The 15578-nt window shown below is 59.2% G+C and overlaps 1 protein-coding gene across 1 annotated transcript; it reads right to left on the reverse strand.

Moving 5' to 3' along the window:
- Positions 1 to 1193: 1193 nt before the first annotated feature.
- On the reverse strand, positions 1194 to 15295 carry LOC134172704 (potassium channel subfamily K member 3-like). The gene is made up of 2 exons (XM_062636050.1): positions 14931 to 15295; positions 1194 to 3771 (listed from the first exon to the last, which is right to left on the reverse strand). The coding sequence occupies exons 1-2, from the start codon at positions 15211 to 15213 to the stop codon at positions 2882 to 2884; spliced, it is 1173 nt and encodes a 390-aa protein (XP_062492034.1). The 5' UTR covers positions 15214 to 15295; the 3' UTR covers positions 1194 to 2881.
- Positions 15296 to 15578: the final 283 nt, after the last annotated feature.

Consider the following 15578-nt stretch of genomic DNA (forward strand, 5'->3'; position numbering starts at 1 on the left):
GGTTCCTCTCTCTGACCACTTCTCCATTCTTTCTATGTCCCTCTGCCGTCTCCATGGCTCCCAGCCGTGTGTTACCAGCAGTCTCCCAGCAGGTCCATGTCCCCTGCTGCTCTGGCTGTGCAGTGCTGGGCATGGTGGCTGCATGCAGGGGGATGGGAGCCTGGGGTAACAGTTACACCCTGGGGGTGGCTGAACTGGACCAGGCCAAAGCTCTGGCTGGCTCAGCATCCTGACTTCCTGATGGGAAGCATTGGAGGCAGAGGAGGATGGAGAGAAGGATAACAGAGGGACCAAATGCCAGGGAAGCCCCCAGTCCCCAACCCTCCCACAGCCCCATGGATGCACCCTCGTGCAGGGTGAAAGCTGCTGCTCAGATTATCCATTCTCTCCATCAGCTGCTGCTGAGACAGATCTGCTCTTTGCAGGCTTAGCGTTATTAGATTAGCCGGTAGCTCATGCCTGGCTTTGGAGGGAGATGGGTTTATCCACTTAAAGGCAGGAGAGCAGCCCAAAGCTCTGCTGACAGTCTCAGCCATGAGATGGCCCCATCCATCCTGGTGCATCCTGGCCTTCACCGCTGCCCAAACCCCCTTGGAGGTTTGGAGCCAGATGCCCAACATGGTTCAAGATGCCCCCAGCTCTCCAATTTGTGTGTTTCCTCTCTGTGCCTCAGTTTTCCCACACACCCCAAGGCACGGGGCTCACCCCTGTCCCCCCTGGCTCACACAACAAATCTCGGATGCTTCTTGGCTGTTGCATGGAGCAGAGGGAGGTCTCCAGCCGGAGTGAGCGATGGCTGAGGAGATGCTGCTGCTGGTAAGAGCAGGAGGTTTACAGCTCTGCTGGGTTTGGAGGAGCTCCCATGGGAAAAGCTGCAACAGGGTCCACTCCAGCCTTACGTCTGTGGGTGATGGTAGGATGGAAGAGGTCAGGAAGCCCTGAGCTCAGCCTATACAGAAGGGAGACCCTTCTCCCACTGAACTCACTAAAGGATGCTGCAGAGCTCAGAGCTGAGCCTCTCCTTCCTTCCTTATCTGTTGGAAAAGCCAGGAGGGGGGTAGAAGCTTATTCCAAAGAAATGCTCATACTTCCCAGTCCCTGCAGAGCAAGGGCAACGGGGCACAGAGCTGAAGCAGGGAGGTGCCATGGGACTGGGACCCCATCTACTAAAGGGAAGAAGTCGAGGCAATGCCGAGGTTTGAACCAGCCTTTATTTCTCTCTATGGAAGGTAACTCAGCAGTACAAATATACTTTGGCATAAGAACCAGAGAAACCTTGCCAGGGGGAGTGTGGTTCCCCATGGGTGCCCTAGGATGAGAAGGATGCAGAGAGCGAAAAGATTCTCCAGAGTCATCAACAAGTTTTCCCCCCAAACCCTCTTTCCAATAGATATTTATAGACTTCTATAGATATGATGATAGCATCATTTGTAATAAATATCCTCTCTGGTATCTAACAGTATGTACAAGTCGTCAAGTATTAGAAATACATTGGTTTTCTTCTGTTAAAAGGTGAGAAAAGAAACAGGCGGGCTGGGTGCCTTGGCTGTCCCCAGAGTCCCCCTGGCACTCCAGGTGCTCAAAGAGGGGCCAGTGCATGTCAGGGTGTCCCCCAGTGTCTCCACTGCTGGGGGGACAGCCTGTGTTTTGGATGCTGGCAGGGGGCTGGGCACAGTCCTGGGCGTGATGGGGATGCTCCCCATGGGGCTGGGGGCTGCCCCGTGCATGTAGGGGGATAAGGAAAGAGGATTTTGCTCCCCTCTTGCTGTGTTGGGGTGACCCTGGGATGTCTCTGCTGGGTAAAGCATTGAGAGCATCCCCTGCTCTGGGCTCTGGGTGTTGGGGTGTGATGGGGGACAGGTTGAAAGGGGACTGGAGCAACCCAGGGGTGTGAAGGAGAAGAATGGTGAAAAACTCTTATAATGCCTCAAGTTGTCCCCCAGGAAATCTCCCCAAGGGTAACAGCTCCGGCTCCAGAGCTGCCACAGTGGAGGATGGAGATGGGGGTCCCAGGGACCATGCTGACATTGCCTTCCTGCCTCCTTGGTGACGGAGCCGTGCTTCCTGCTTCCTTTCCACTGGGAAAATCCTGGGTTTGCCAGTCTGGAAAGGATTGAAATAACCCCACAGAGCTCTCGAGGGGCTGCCCACTGAGTGGAGGCAGGCGTTTTCGGCAGCCTACGTGACTCACGGCTTGTTTTACTCAGCCGCAGGGGCAGGCTGATGTGTGCAGGGATCGAGAGAGCTCCGTCTAAGCCCCTCTTAGCCTGATTTGCCCTCTGATGCGTGCTTGCCTTCGCTGTGGCATCCCCTCGCTGCCCACGGCTGGAGGAGGCAGAGGATGGAGGGGATGGGACCACACTGCTGCTTGTGGTTGGTGCTGAGAGCCCCATGTCCTCCTCAGTCCGTGTCTCATGAGGCCTCTGGTGCACACAGGACCATGTGTCTGGCTCACGGCCATTGCTGTTGCACACTTGGGCTGCCCTGGGGCTGTGCTGGGGCTATGAGGGTCCCCAGCCATTTGCACAAAGTTCGTCATGGAGGGAGGTGCAGGCGTACTCCCCACCCCATCAAGTTAAAGCACTCTCCAGCTCTCCAAGTTTCACATTTTTGAGGAGTGGTTTTGCAAAATAAAATAATAAAATTAATTTAAATTAAAATAAAATAAAACCAGCAGCTCCCTTCTTCCTGCTTCCTAGAGGACCAGGCAGCCTTGCTGCTGCTCCTGCATCCCTCCCAAGCCAGAGGACCATGGCCCACAGCTCCCTGGGGGTCCCACTGCCAGACCTGCGGTGGTTTCCTCCTGCCATGACCAAGAGAGGTCTTTGGCCACAGAGCCAAGGGGAGAGGTCTGGGGGACACGGGTGGGGATGGAGAGGAGCTACACGGAGCTGCGGCGCTTCATGAGCCCCTGGAATGCCGCCAGGCTGTGGAGCCCGGTGGAGACGGAGCTGATGGCCGACCGGCGGGCGTTGCAGAAACATCTATTGGAGGGGGTCTCCGGACAGCGGCCAGGAGAGGAATGGCTCTGCTCCACACAGGTGTCCGAGGTGGAGAGATCCCTGGGGATGATCATAGGGATGGAGTACTGCAGCTTCTCCCGGCTCTTGTACCACAGGCATGAGCACATGGATTGGAAGTGGAGAACCTCGGCGTAGACGTTCCGAAAGCCGCCACCGCTGCTCCCGCCACCCCCTGCCGCCACCGGCACGGCCGAGGCGGTGTCTGTGGTGTGGATGCTGCTGGCTTGCCCGTTGCGGGTGAGCAGTGCCCGGTGCTCCGCATCCCGCTTCTCATCCTCAGCGTTCATGGTCATGAAGCGCAGCACCACCAGGTTGAGGAAAGCCCCGATGACTGTCAGCCCCGTCAGGATGTAGACGAAGCTGAAGGCCACATACTGCGGCTTGTTCTGGAGGGCTTCATCCTTCTGCAGGGCCACGTAGTCCCCGAAGCCGATGGTGGTGAGGGTGATGAAGCAGTAGTAGTAGGCATGGAAGAAGCTCCAGTGCTCGTAGTAGGAGAAGGCAGCCGCCCCAATGCAGAGGGTGCTGATGCAGGAGAAGAACCCGATGGTGACCATGTTGGCCATGGAGACCTCCACCCGCCTCATGCCAAGGCACTTCTTGATGCGGTGGAGGAGGTACTTGACAAAGGTGTTGATCCTCTCGCCCAAGCTCTGGAACATGACCAGGGTGAGGGGGATCCCCAGTAGGGCATAGACCATGCAGAAGACCTTCCCCCCGTCTGTGCTGGGGGCTGCATGGCCATAACCTGGGGAGCAAAGCCACAGAGTGGGATCAGCTCGGTTGTCTGTGGGGGGTTTTAGGGGGTGTAGAGCTTCAAACCACTTCCACCAACCCTGACTGGTGCTGTCCTCATCCCCAGGCACAAGGAGTGACCACAGACAGCTCTGCAGGCTAATGGAGTCTCTAAATGAAAATGAAGAGGAGGGAGCTAGAGAAGGGGGAAAGCCCTGGGCTCGTGGGGAAAGGAGCTGGGGGGCTGTCGAAGGGTGGTGGATGAGGTGATGAATCTCTGGTGTAGGATGGGGGCTGCTGGGGATGCTTGGATCAGAGCAGCTGGAAAGGCGCAAGAGAGGGGGAGAATAGGGATTTTTGAGGACCCAAAGAGACAAGGGCAGCTGGCTCTCCTCTGACCCCCATCCCCATGTCCCCATGCCCCACTGCCTGCCATCCAGGCCTGCTATGGCAGCCAGGGGAGCATCCACACCCAGTCCTGGGGTCCCTTTGGGGTTTCAGTTCAGCTCCCTGTGCACAAGCCCTGGCAGAAGGGACCTGTCCTGCCTCTGCGCTGGTTGTTCCTGGTGGATCCCAGGCAGCTGAGACTGCGGGTGAGGGGAGCCGTGCTGTGGGCTGCAGAGGGGCCCTCGCTGCTGGGCACTGGCTGCTCCACTTCCCCTTTTCCTGATCCTTCCCTTTCTCCTTTTTCTTTTTCCTTTGTTTCTCCTTTTCCCTTTTCCTTTCCCCTTTTTAGTTTCCCACTCCCTTTCTCTTTTTTCCTTTCCCTTTTCTTCTTTCTGCTTTTCCTTCTCCTCATTTCCATCTCCTCCTTTTTGCCTTTCCCTCCTTTCTTTCTGTTTTTTTTTTTTTCCTCCTTTTACTTTTCCTTTTCCTTTCTCTTTCATTTTCCCTTTCCCATTTTTTCTCTTTGCCTTCCCCTTCTCCTTCCTCTCCCCTTTTCCACCCTCCAGCACCCCACACCATGGATGAGCACCAGGGCAAAGGCTACTGAGATCTTCACCCTTAACACCCCAAGCCATTGGACTGGTGTCCAGCGGTAGGCAGGAGGAGGCAGGAGCAGAGGCAGGAGCAGGAGCAGGGGCAATGGGCAGGGGCAGGCAGGAGCAGTGCTGGGGGCTGGGGTCTGCAACCCAGCTCATTGACCACTCAGACCCCAGGGGGCTCAGAAATGCTCCCCTTGGACCATGAGTGTGTTTGGGACAGGGCTGGGGGTGCCGGCACAAGCACATCCACTGCAGCACCCACTTCTCCAAGGCCTGCCTTAGCAAGTAAACCACCACCCATGGCCATGCAATGCTGCAGCAGACCCCAAGCCCATGGGAGTTTGTTCTGCTCTGGCTCTGTTTAATCCTGGATGGGCAGAGGCAGACAGCATACCTCAAAGTCACCATCACTGTTGGCACACCAAGGATAAAGCCAGCCCAGAGCCAGGCAAAACCAAGGATCATTAGGTCTCCATTCAAGCTGCATCCAAGGAGCTGGCATGATCTTCTACCTCTGTCAGCACTGCTGACTTGGGCTGTGGCTCAGGGAGCTAGAGAGCATCATAGGGTCATAAAATGGTTTGGGTTGGAAGGGACCTTAAAGCTCATTCAGTTCCAACCCCCTGCCATGGGCAGGGACATCTTCCACTAGACCAGGTTGCTCCAAGCCCCGTCCAACCTGGCCTTGAACACTGCCAGGGATGGGGCATTGCTGGAAAGCATCACTGCTCCCTGCAGTGCCAGGTACCATCCTGCTCCTTCCCTCACTGATGGAAAAGGGGGGTCTGCTGCTTGTGGTGCTCCTCCCCCAGCAGCAGAAAGGAAACTGAGGCAATGCCACGCCACCTGGGTGGCCACTGGGTGCATTAATCCAGGGTCACATCCTACTGCTCTCAGGGCAGGCTCAGAATTCTCACCTACCCATCTGCCCACCCCTGCCTTCCATCTCCTGTCAGATGCCTCTGTCCCCTTCCCAGACACCCAATTCTTCACGCATCAGCTGGTCGAGGATGAGTTTAAGGACAGAAGCCTCCAGCAGTGCCCGCAGCCCCCATCCCTGCCAACAGCCTTGATGAGCATCCTCCTGCCTGCTTCTGCCTGCCCGCACCAGCGCAGCCTCCCGCAGCTATATTTAGCCCCGTTTCCCCAGGGAAAGGAGTTTATGAGCTCTCGCAGAGCGTCCAAGCATCCGTCAATCTGTCACCCCCCCCTCCCCTTTCCCGGCTTTAGCAAGCACTGCCTGATCTCCAGCACGTCTGAGGACAGGGGAAAGGTCACTGGGATATGAAATCCAGCTGGGAGGGAGAGGGAGACCCCAGGAAAGCAATGGAAAGGGTGAACCCCCAAAGCTCTCTTGCACCTGTGGTTTCATCCAGTGTGGCAAGGAACCACACTGGAGAGTGCTCAGCTCCTGGAGATGTGGCAAAGTCCCGCAGCTGCCAGGTTCAAGGAGCACACATTGGCATGCACTGGCACTGTGGCACTTCCCACCCTGGCCAAGCTCCCTGACAGTCTCAGTGAGGCCCCTGCTGTGCTCCTGCCCTCCCTCCGAAAGGGGTTCAGCATCTCCTCTCCATCTCCTTCACCCCAAACCACCCTGCCAGTGGGTGCTCCTCAGATGGGTGTCCCATGGGATGCTGCCATGGGAGAACATGGTCAGGGTGCTCCGTCTCAGGGTGCTGCCAGCAGGCAGGGAGCACAGCGTGTGTCCCCGGAGAGAAAATATGACACGTCCCTGCGGAACGCGGCCGGTTCCTCTCCTTTTTAGGGCTGCAGGGAGCAGGTGCAGGTCTCAGCAGGGCCCTGGCCTGGAGCAAATCCCAGGCTGTCGGGAGCGATGGATGGCCGGGATTAGTGGGCAGCTGCTGGGGATGGGGATGGGAGGAGGGGAGGACTTTGCAGAATGGAGGTGCGACAAGGATGGAGGGTGCAAAGGGTTGGGAAGGTAGGGAGACGGGACACCGTGAGGGACACTGGGTGCAGGGAGCCAGGGCAGGGCACAGAGCACCCCAGCTGACAACAGGGACCCAGAGCTGGGCCGAGGTTTTGGGGGATGAAGCAGTCAGGAAAACAGCTCCCTGCTTTACACATCACTGCAGGAAAGCAGGCGCTGGCCAGGAGCGAGGGATGGTGGCCACGAGCCATGGCCCACACCAGGACACCTCCAGGAGCCCTGCATCCTGCTGCCAGAGCCATCATGGTGTTCCTCCTCCGAGGTCCGTGCAGGGAGCAGGGTGGGTTCCATAGCCTGGGTGTCTGCTGGGGGGTATATGAGGCTGGTGTTCCCCTCCCTTACCCAGTGCAGCTGCTGCCTTTTGCCACTGCAGCAGCCTGGCCCCTGCAGAGGAATGCTAGAGCCCTTCACCATGGTTTCTGACCTGTTGCAGCTTTCACTCAGCACTGCTGGGCTGTGAGGCTGCAGGAGCGATGAGGTTCAGTAGGGATGGTTCAAGTATCCTGCCTGATGGGGGCTGGGGTTGTCTACAGAGGTATTGACCACTCTGGGGGGCTCCAGTGCTTTGGAGCTGCCCCAGTTTCTGTCCCAGCATGGGATGAACCCAACTCTGGTCCTTCTAAGGCTGGTTTCACACAACCATGAAACCTTTGAGCAACTTGGTCTAGTGAAAGGTGTTCCTGCCCATGGCAGGGGATTGAGACTAGAGCTCCAGGCACCTTATTCTCCTGACTGTCATGGAGAAGGAGGAAGGAGGCATTGGGTGGGTATCCCTTGGGGTGCAGTGTGCCATCCTTATCTTCCTCATGCCAGCTGTGCATCCAGACCTGCATCCCACCACCCCAGTAAGGACTAGCATCCCACTCAGTGTATAATGGGAACTCATTTCTCTTGGGTGACGCAAGCTTGACTGAGGTACAAATGGTGCAAGCTCTCTTCAGCACCCGCAGCCAAGAGCCACCCAGGCTGTGCCCAGCCCTGCCACATCATCAGTGTCCAGGGATGGGTACCCAGTGATGCAGCCAGCACATGGGGTACCCTTGGCACTGCCTGGGAGATGCAAACAACAGGCAGATTGCGGCTGGGAAAAAGCCATGTGGCAGCAGCAGCCTGCCCTAAGCAAACACACTGCAGCATGAAGGGGCATGGCACAGGGTGTGCTGCATGGGGACATGGCAATGCTTCCATCCCAAACCAGGAAGGGCCTCATCCTGCCCGAGGACACCTCCCGGCCAGGCAGGGCAAGCGGCAGCTGGAGCAGAGGGATGGGACATAGGCAGCAGGTCCCTGGGCCTGGGCTAAACTTGAGTGATGCAGATGGAGTGAGCCCTGGGACACAGAGCACCCAGGCTGTCCCTGTCCCAGCTGTGACTTGGACCTACAGCAGGGACTGTCCTCGCTGTGCCTTCACTAGAGCAGCTGAAGAGGCAACCAGCCTGACATCCTCTCACCTTGCCTGCCATCCATCCATCCATCCATCCATCCATCCATCCATCCATCTATCCATCCATCTGTCCATCCATCCATCCATCCATCCATCCATCCATCCATCCATCCATCCATCCATCCATCCATCCGTCCATTCATCTATCCGTCCATCCATCCATCCATCCATCCATCCATCCATCCATCCATCCATCCATCCATCCATCCATCCTGCAGCAAAGTAAGCCAACAGGTTGCTGGGGAGCATCAACAAAGGCATCACCAAGATAAAGATGTTATTGTCCCACTCTGCTCTGTGCTTGTCAGGCCACACTGGGAATACTGTGTCCATTTTTGATTCCTATGGTGCACAAAAGATGTGGATGGGCTGGAGAAGGTCCAGAGAAGGGCCACAAAGATGATCCAAGCACTGGGCAGCTGTGTGAGGAAAGGCTGATAGAGCTGGGCTTGTTCAGCCTGGAGAAGAGAAGGCTCAGGGGAGACCTTATCCCCATGTTCCAGTGTTTAAAGGGTGGCTACAAAGAAGACAGAGACTCCCTTTTTACAAGGAGTTACATGGAAAAGACAAGGGGTGATGGGCACAAGTTACTGCTGGGGAGATTCCAACAGTTCACAAGAAGAAAATTTTTCACCAACCAGCCACTGGAATAATCTCCCCAGGGAAGTGGTGACTCCCCAGTGTTGGACACGGTTAAGATTCAGCTGGACAGGGTGCTGGGACATCTACTCTAGGTCACACTTGTCCAGGAAAGGTTGGAACAGATGATCCTTGTGGTCCCTTCCAACCTGGGATTCTGTGATTCTATGACCATCCATCCATCCATCCATCCATCCATCCATCCATCCATCCATCCATCCATCCATCCATCCATCCACCCACTCACCCACAAACCTCTTCCCACCCTGCACTCATCTCTCCTGCACTCTTTCACCCCTCCTCCGGGTGAGAGGAATGGGGGGCAGACTTTGGGCTCTCCCTGTTCCCCCCCCCCCAGAACAGAGAATTGGGGTAGCTCTCCATTACCCTCTCCCATCCTCTGCAGCAGCATCTGACCCCTGCCACCCCCCTGTCCCCAAATCACTGTGACCCCTTTCCTCAGATTTATCCTATACATTTGGGGTGCAGCTGTGTCTGACAGCCCCCCTATCCCTGCTCTCACCACAGTGGGGGTGCCGGGGGGCAGCCCCACATCCCCTCTCGCTGCCCTCCTGCCGGGGGAGGCTGCAGAGCAGGACTATTTGGGGGTGCACCCAGCGCTGGTCCCCCCCAGCCCTGCTGCCTGTGGGCGGGGGGGGGGGGGCAGGATGGTGTCATGGAAAATCCCGGCGCCGGCCAAGTGCCTGTTTGCGCCGAAACTGGCAATTTTTCCCTCTGTCCTGGGGCTCCGCCAGGCCCCTTCCCGGCCCCCTCTCCCTCCCCGCTCCATCCCTCCCCTCCTCCTGCAAAAGGGGGGTCCCCCTCTGACCTTAGGGGCCCTGCAGGAGGACACGGGTATCCTCCGCGCTGGCAGGCAAGGCGCGATATGCCCGGTGATGAGCATGGCTGGATGCTGCTGGACACCCTTATCTGGGAGACTGGTCCTGTTGGTTTTTTTTTTGCTGGGGGCCGCCCTTCGGGACGACACAGATCTGAAGCTTCGGCATCCCCGGGAGCAGGCGGATGCCGTGCGCTGCTCCTCCTTTACAGAAAATGGGTTATTTACACCCATCTTTTGGCTCAGGCCCCCGCAGGGCAGGGCTGAAGGCTGGCAGAGGGGTGGCTGACACCAGCCCTGCTGGCTGCCTTCACCCAGGGTCTCCAGTGTGAAAAGCAGGATGTGGTTCCTTCCTCCTGGTGCCCAGCTTTGTTTGGGTAAGAGCAAGGTGTGGAGGGGTGTGCAATGGCACCCAGCACCATGCACCGGTGCCCAGCACCATTCACAGGCACCCAGAAATGTGCAGCAGTGCCATGCACCAGTGCCCAGTGCTGTGCACCAGTGCCCAGCACCGTGCACCATCATCATGCACCAGTGCTCAGCACCGTGCACCCATGGCCACTCTCCTTCTCCCCTCTCAGCAGGCAGACCCCCTCCCTGCTGCAGCACGCTCCACTCTTGCTCCTTCAATTAACCCTCCTGCTGTGATTTATCCAAGGTGGTGGTGCCCGCTATAAATCCCGCGCCTCAGTCACTTCAGCCTGAGAGCCGCCTGATAAATATTTAAGCTGGCCCATAAATCACACCCCAGCAGAGCAGGGCTCTCCCGCCGCCTCCAGCTCCAGTCTGTCCTCTTGGCACTAGACTTGGCAGCACCGAGACGAAGCAGCCAGACCTGGGGCTTGGAAACCAGGGGGGAAAAAAAACCCAAACCCAAAGAAATTGAGTATTTTTGGCCCCATTCTGCCTGACGCCCCCCTCGCCTTGGAGCATCTCTGCCCTGCGCGTGGTGTTTATGCCTTGCTCTGAGTCAGGCTTTACTGGCGAGTTTAATGAGGCATCAGCTGGGAGAGGCCAGGCAGGGGGGCAGAGGGAGGGAGCGGGTATTAATTGCTGTTATCGCTTCGGGATGGAGAGGAGCATGGAATTTATAGCCTGGGCAGGAGAGGGGGATGGGAGGGAGGGAGGGATGCTCGCAAAGGGGCAGTGATCCGGCCAGCAGGGCCAAGCCCCCCGTTCAGAGGGTCCATGGGCAGAATCCCATGGGAGAGGACACCCCATGCTGTCACACCACAGGTTTGCTGGAGCCACCCTGGGAAGAGGCTCTGCCCCCTTGGCAAAGGCACTGAGCCCCAGCAAGGAAGGCTGCTGGGGCAGTGGGCTGCACCCTTAAAACACACATCGCTGCTGGGAAGGGCTCAGGGATGACTCTGGTCTCTGCATACATTCCATCTCCCCATTCACCCTCTTCGTGCTCCCTGCAATAAGAGTCAATGGCAGAAGGGTGTATACCCTCATTAGGTTTCAGAGTGAACACCCTAGTGAGCAATACCAGCATACCACAGGCGAGGGCTGGCCTGATGGTTAACTGGAGGGGAAGGAAAGCGATCCCAGCTGCCCAGTGCTGCTCTCTGCCAGCCCCTGCAGCATGGCTGGAGCACTCAAAGGACCACCTCGCCCCAGTGACCAAGGAGCCACAGGGTTGGAAGGGGTAAGAAGCTGCCTGTCCCTTTCCACTGCCTGTAATGGGACTGGGGTCACACACTGGGCATCATGTCCCGTGGGGCACTGGGCTGAAGGGAGAGATATCCCAACCCTGGAACACAATGGGACAGTTTTTCCCTCCGGCACGTTAACTCTGAAACCTATCAAATGTGCCAGCACTAATTTCTACTGCTATCTCTTTTAGCAGGCATGGCTAGTACAGGATGGGAACAGAAATGTCCAGAGGGCCCAGAGGGAGTGGGTTCCCTCCAACCAGCCCCACTGCAGCCCCCAGACTGCTTCAACCTCCTCCTTGTTCCAGTGGTTCCCATGCCTTCCCTGAGACATTTCCCTCTGCTGCATCTCCCAAAGCCAGAGAATTGAGGTCCTTCACTTCCCATTGGTGCTGGAAGGGTAAGGGCTTCCTGTGTGAATGTGATGGAGTGAGGTCAGGCCTACTGCCACCATAGGGGGCAGCCCAAGATGGGGGAGATGGGGTGACAGACAGGGACAGCCCATACCGAAGAGGGTCACAGAGGACCTGGTCTCACCCCAGGGCCCCTGCTCCGTTGATAAACAAGTGGGGCAGGAGGAGGGCTGTGACAGATGGTGACACCATGGTGGCATTGCCACCTGCCCCGGCCCAGATGGCCGCTTGCCTCTGCACACAGCGAGCCGGGGAGGAAGGAGGGGGAGGATGTGTCTTTTGGGAGTGATCCAGAGAGAGCCATCACAGCCAGCCCTGGAGCACGGAGGCCTGTGGTGTGGGGACAGGGACGGAGGTGACAGGGGACACATCCTGCTGATGCTGACATCCCACAAGGGGACCCTGGGGACCAGCTCTGCTGTGAGGACAGGTGAGCGCCATCCCTGCAAGCCCTGTGGCTCCCTTTGCCCCCCGGCTTTGCGGAGTGGGGGACAGCAAACCTAAACATTCCAGTCCTTGGTCCCCCTCTGGGGGGGTTTGGGGGTCTCCAGGCACCGGTGGGGCTGCACCCTACTAGCAGGGTGCAGGGCAGCCTTGTGGAGGGAGTGGGGACTGTGGGAGACCTTCAGAGCAGCTGCCTCTTGGCTCCCTTCCCAGATAAAGGAAAAAAGCTCAAAAAGCCCTGAAATGTAGGAAAAACTTTCCGAGTGGGACCTGTTGCCCTCCCAGCTTTCCCCTCTTCCCATTTTAAAGCTGGCCCTGGCATGGAGATCTTGACCTGATATCCCGATTGCCTCCGGAGTGCCATGGGAGCTTGACTCTTCACCATCCCCAACTGCAACAGGAGCTTTACAGAGGGACTGGTGGCTGATTTCCTGGGAGAATGCCTCCTCCCGACTGGAAAATCCCATTTCATGGAAATAATGGAATTTTCTTTCCTGTCTTCCCTGACAGCAGTGGCTTTTGATGATTTTGCTCTTGCTGCTGGTACACTCAAGCTCGATTGCCACAGGCCACCTGCCTTCTGACTCCTCAGACTTTGATCAACCACCATGGCTGTACCTAGTTATGTCTGTGCCCCTTCTCTATGGACTCTTGGACATCACGGAAAAGCTGAAGCTGCTGGGAGAGAAGTGCTTAATGCCAGCAGAGCAATAGAGCACAGTCTGGGGACATTCCCTCTGCATCCCCCTCTCGCTCTGCTGTGGCCAGACATGTTTTAGGGGCCTGGGTGTCATCACCCCAACCCCAGAGCGGCCCCTGAGATCCCACAACACACTCCAAATGAAGGGATCAGGGTTTTAACCCCCTCTGCAGGCGGCAGGATGCTTTGCTGGGGTGTAACGCCTGCATCAGGGCTCAGCCACCTCTCCTCCATTCCTTCGGGGTCCGGGCAGCTGCAGGTAGGGGAGGGCAGGGGGTGTCCAGGGGAGGCATGGCAGAGCCCCCTCGCCTGCCCGCAGCCCGGTGCTGAGCTACAGTCTCAGGACCGTGCCCACCGGCCCGGCTTTGTCTCCTTCCTCCGTCACTGCAGCATCCTTTGTGTGGGCTAGCGAGACGCTGCTCGCTTCCCGCTCGCTCCTCGCCCCAGCCCCCCGCGCACCCCCTTGCCCGCTCCTCCTCCCTCGCACGTCAAACATAAGCTGCTTGGCTTCACTTCCAGAGCCTTTCCCAGCTGCTCCAGCCAGCAGGGAAGGGCCAGACCCTGCCGCCACTCAGCCACGGCCACCCCGACACCCGTGTGTCAGCCCCGGAACCAACACCCTGACACCCGTGCCTGAGCCTCGGGAACCAGCAGCCAACCAGTCTGGGGACCAGGGGATGGCAGGTCCCCATCGAGGGCACCCAAGGACAGATGAGCTGGCAATCCAACTGGTCTGGGCCCTGGGGGACCCTGCAGCCCCCCAGGCTCCTTCAGCCCCTCTCCTAAATTGGGGGACGCCCCCCCCCCCAGCAGTCCCCAGCAGTCTCCAGCAGCATCTCTTCAGGGACCCTGATTCCTGACGACCTGAGCATGCCCAGGTTGAGTCAGGAGGAGCACTCTGAGCATAGGGGTGCAACGCTGATATTTCCCTTGTTAGGGCAGTGAATCTGTGCAAGCAAGGGGGCACCGGGTCCCCCGGTCTAGGGATCCATCCCCCAGGAGGGGCAGGAGATGGGCTACGAGGGACCCCTGTCCTCAGGGGACCTCTCTCCTCCTCCTCCGTCCCACAGCCCTGGTGGGACACCCCACCCCCCCACCCCCCCAGCATTCGTTGCCCCCCGCAGGGCTGGACCCCGCAGGTCCTAGCTTAGACCGTCCCCCTAAGCTGGAGTGGAGTGAGGGAGTGGGGGTGACGGGCCCCCGGTCCGTGGGGGGGGGGGGGGGCAAAACGGGGGAATGTGACTGTGAGGAGCCCAGAGGCTGCACGGATAGGGGTGCCTAGACAGCGGGGACACCAGAGACCACGGGGATGGGCACGTTGCTGTTCCCCTAGGACGAGGAGGTGGGAGAGGGTGGGCAGGAAGCATCCCCGATGCCTCGGGGATGGGCGCGAAAGGGAGTGTCCGGTGAGGGCTCCAAGGCTGGGAAGCGGGACTAGCGAGTAGATCCGATACCGTGGGGATGGGCGGAGGTCTGGGCGGGGGGTTCCCAGGGCAGCGGAGCTAGGGCCAGATCGGGTAGCCCTGACGCTACGGGAAAGGGAGATTTCGGGAGGATCCGGGCTGGGATTTTCCGGTGGTAGAGAGTCTCCCCTTCGGGAGAGTCGCCCCGGTACCGGGGGGACGGGCGGAGGTCGAGCGAGGATTTCGTGGTAACAGAGGTGGATGCGCCTGCCGCTGCGGGGATGGGTGTTCTGGGGAGCGTGCTGAAGGGGCTTTCCGAGGGATATCGGGGGCTTGGAGGGAGGGTCGCCGCGATACTACGGGGACGGGCGGGGCAGTGTGTGTCCCGGTAGCGGAGTATCCGGTCAGGCGGGTCGCCGCGATACTATGGGGACGGGCGGGGGGGGGAGGTCCAGGTAGCGGAGGAACCACGGAGTCGGGTCACCCTGATACCACGGAAACGGGCTGGGGGGGGTCCCTGTAGTGGAGAAGCAGAGCGGTTGGGTCACCCCGATACCACGGGTACGGCCGGGGGTTCGGGGAAGGTTTGCACCGAGGAGAGAGTGGTGGTGGGGGGTGACCCGAGCCGGCGTCCCGCAGCCGGGAGGCGGAGGAGGGTATCCGGGACTGGCAGGAACACCGGGAAGACTGTACCTATAGTGGTGATGACGGTGATGGCGAAGTAGAAGGAGCCGGCGAATTTCCACTGGACGCCGGCCTTGTGCGGCTTGAGCTTGAGGACGACCCACTCGAGTTCGCGGTAGCTCTCGGCGCTCAGGTTGTACTTGCTCTTGAGCTCCTGGCTCTTGGCCTCCAGCCGCCGCCGCTCCGCCGTCTCCTCCTCCGACTCCAGAGCGTCGAAGACGGCGGCGCCCACCAGCAGGTACGTGAAGGTGCACACGATGAGCGCCAGCGTCCGCACGTTCTGCCGCTTCATGCTGCGGCGGCGGCGGCGGCGGGCGGCGGGGCCGGCTGGGGCATGGCGGCGGCGGCGGCGGCGGCGGCAGCGGCAGAGGGACCGGCCCGGCCCGGCCCGGCGCGGAGCGGCGGAGGAGCGGGGGGCGGGAGGGGCGGAGGGGGGGGCGGAGCTGTCCTTCAGCACCACCGCCCCGCACCCCACCCGCACCGGTACCCGCACCGGGACCGCCCCGCACAGGCACCCGCAGCGCCCTGCATCGGCACCGGGACCGGCAGCTCCCCGCACAGGTACTGGCGCCCGCACCGGTACTGATACACTCCGCAGCTGCACCAACGCCGGCACCTGCCCAGCACCGGTACTGGCACCTGCACCGGTATCGGCAT

Source organism: Pezoporus occidentalis, unplaced genomic scaffold (assembly GCF_034315485.1).
Source record: "Pezoporus occidentalis ecotype Australia unplaced genomic scaffold, CSIRO_AGI_Poc_V1 ctg466, whole genome shotgun sequence".
NCBI classification, from domain to species: Eukaryota; Metazoa; Chordata; class Aves; order Psittaciformes; family Psittacidae; genus Pezoporus; species Pezoporus occidentalis.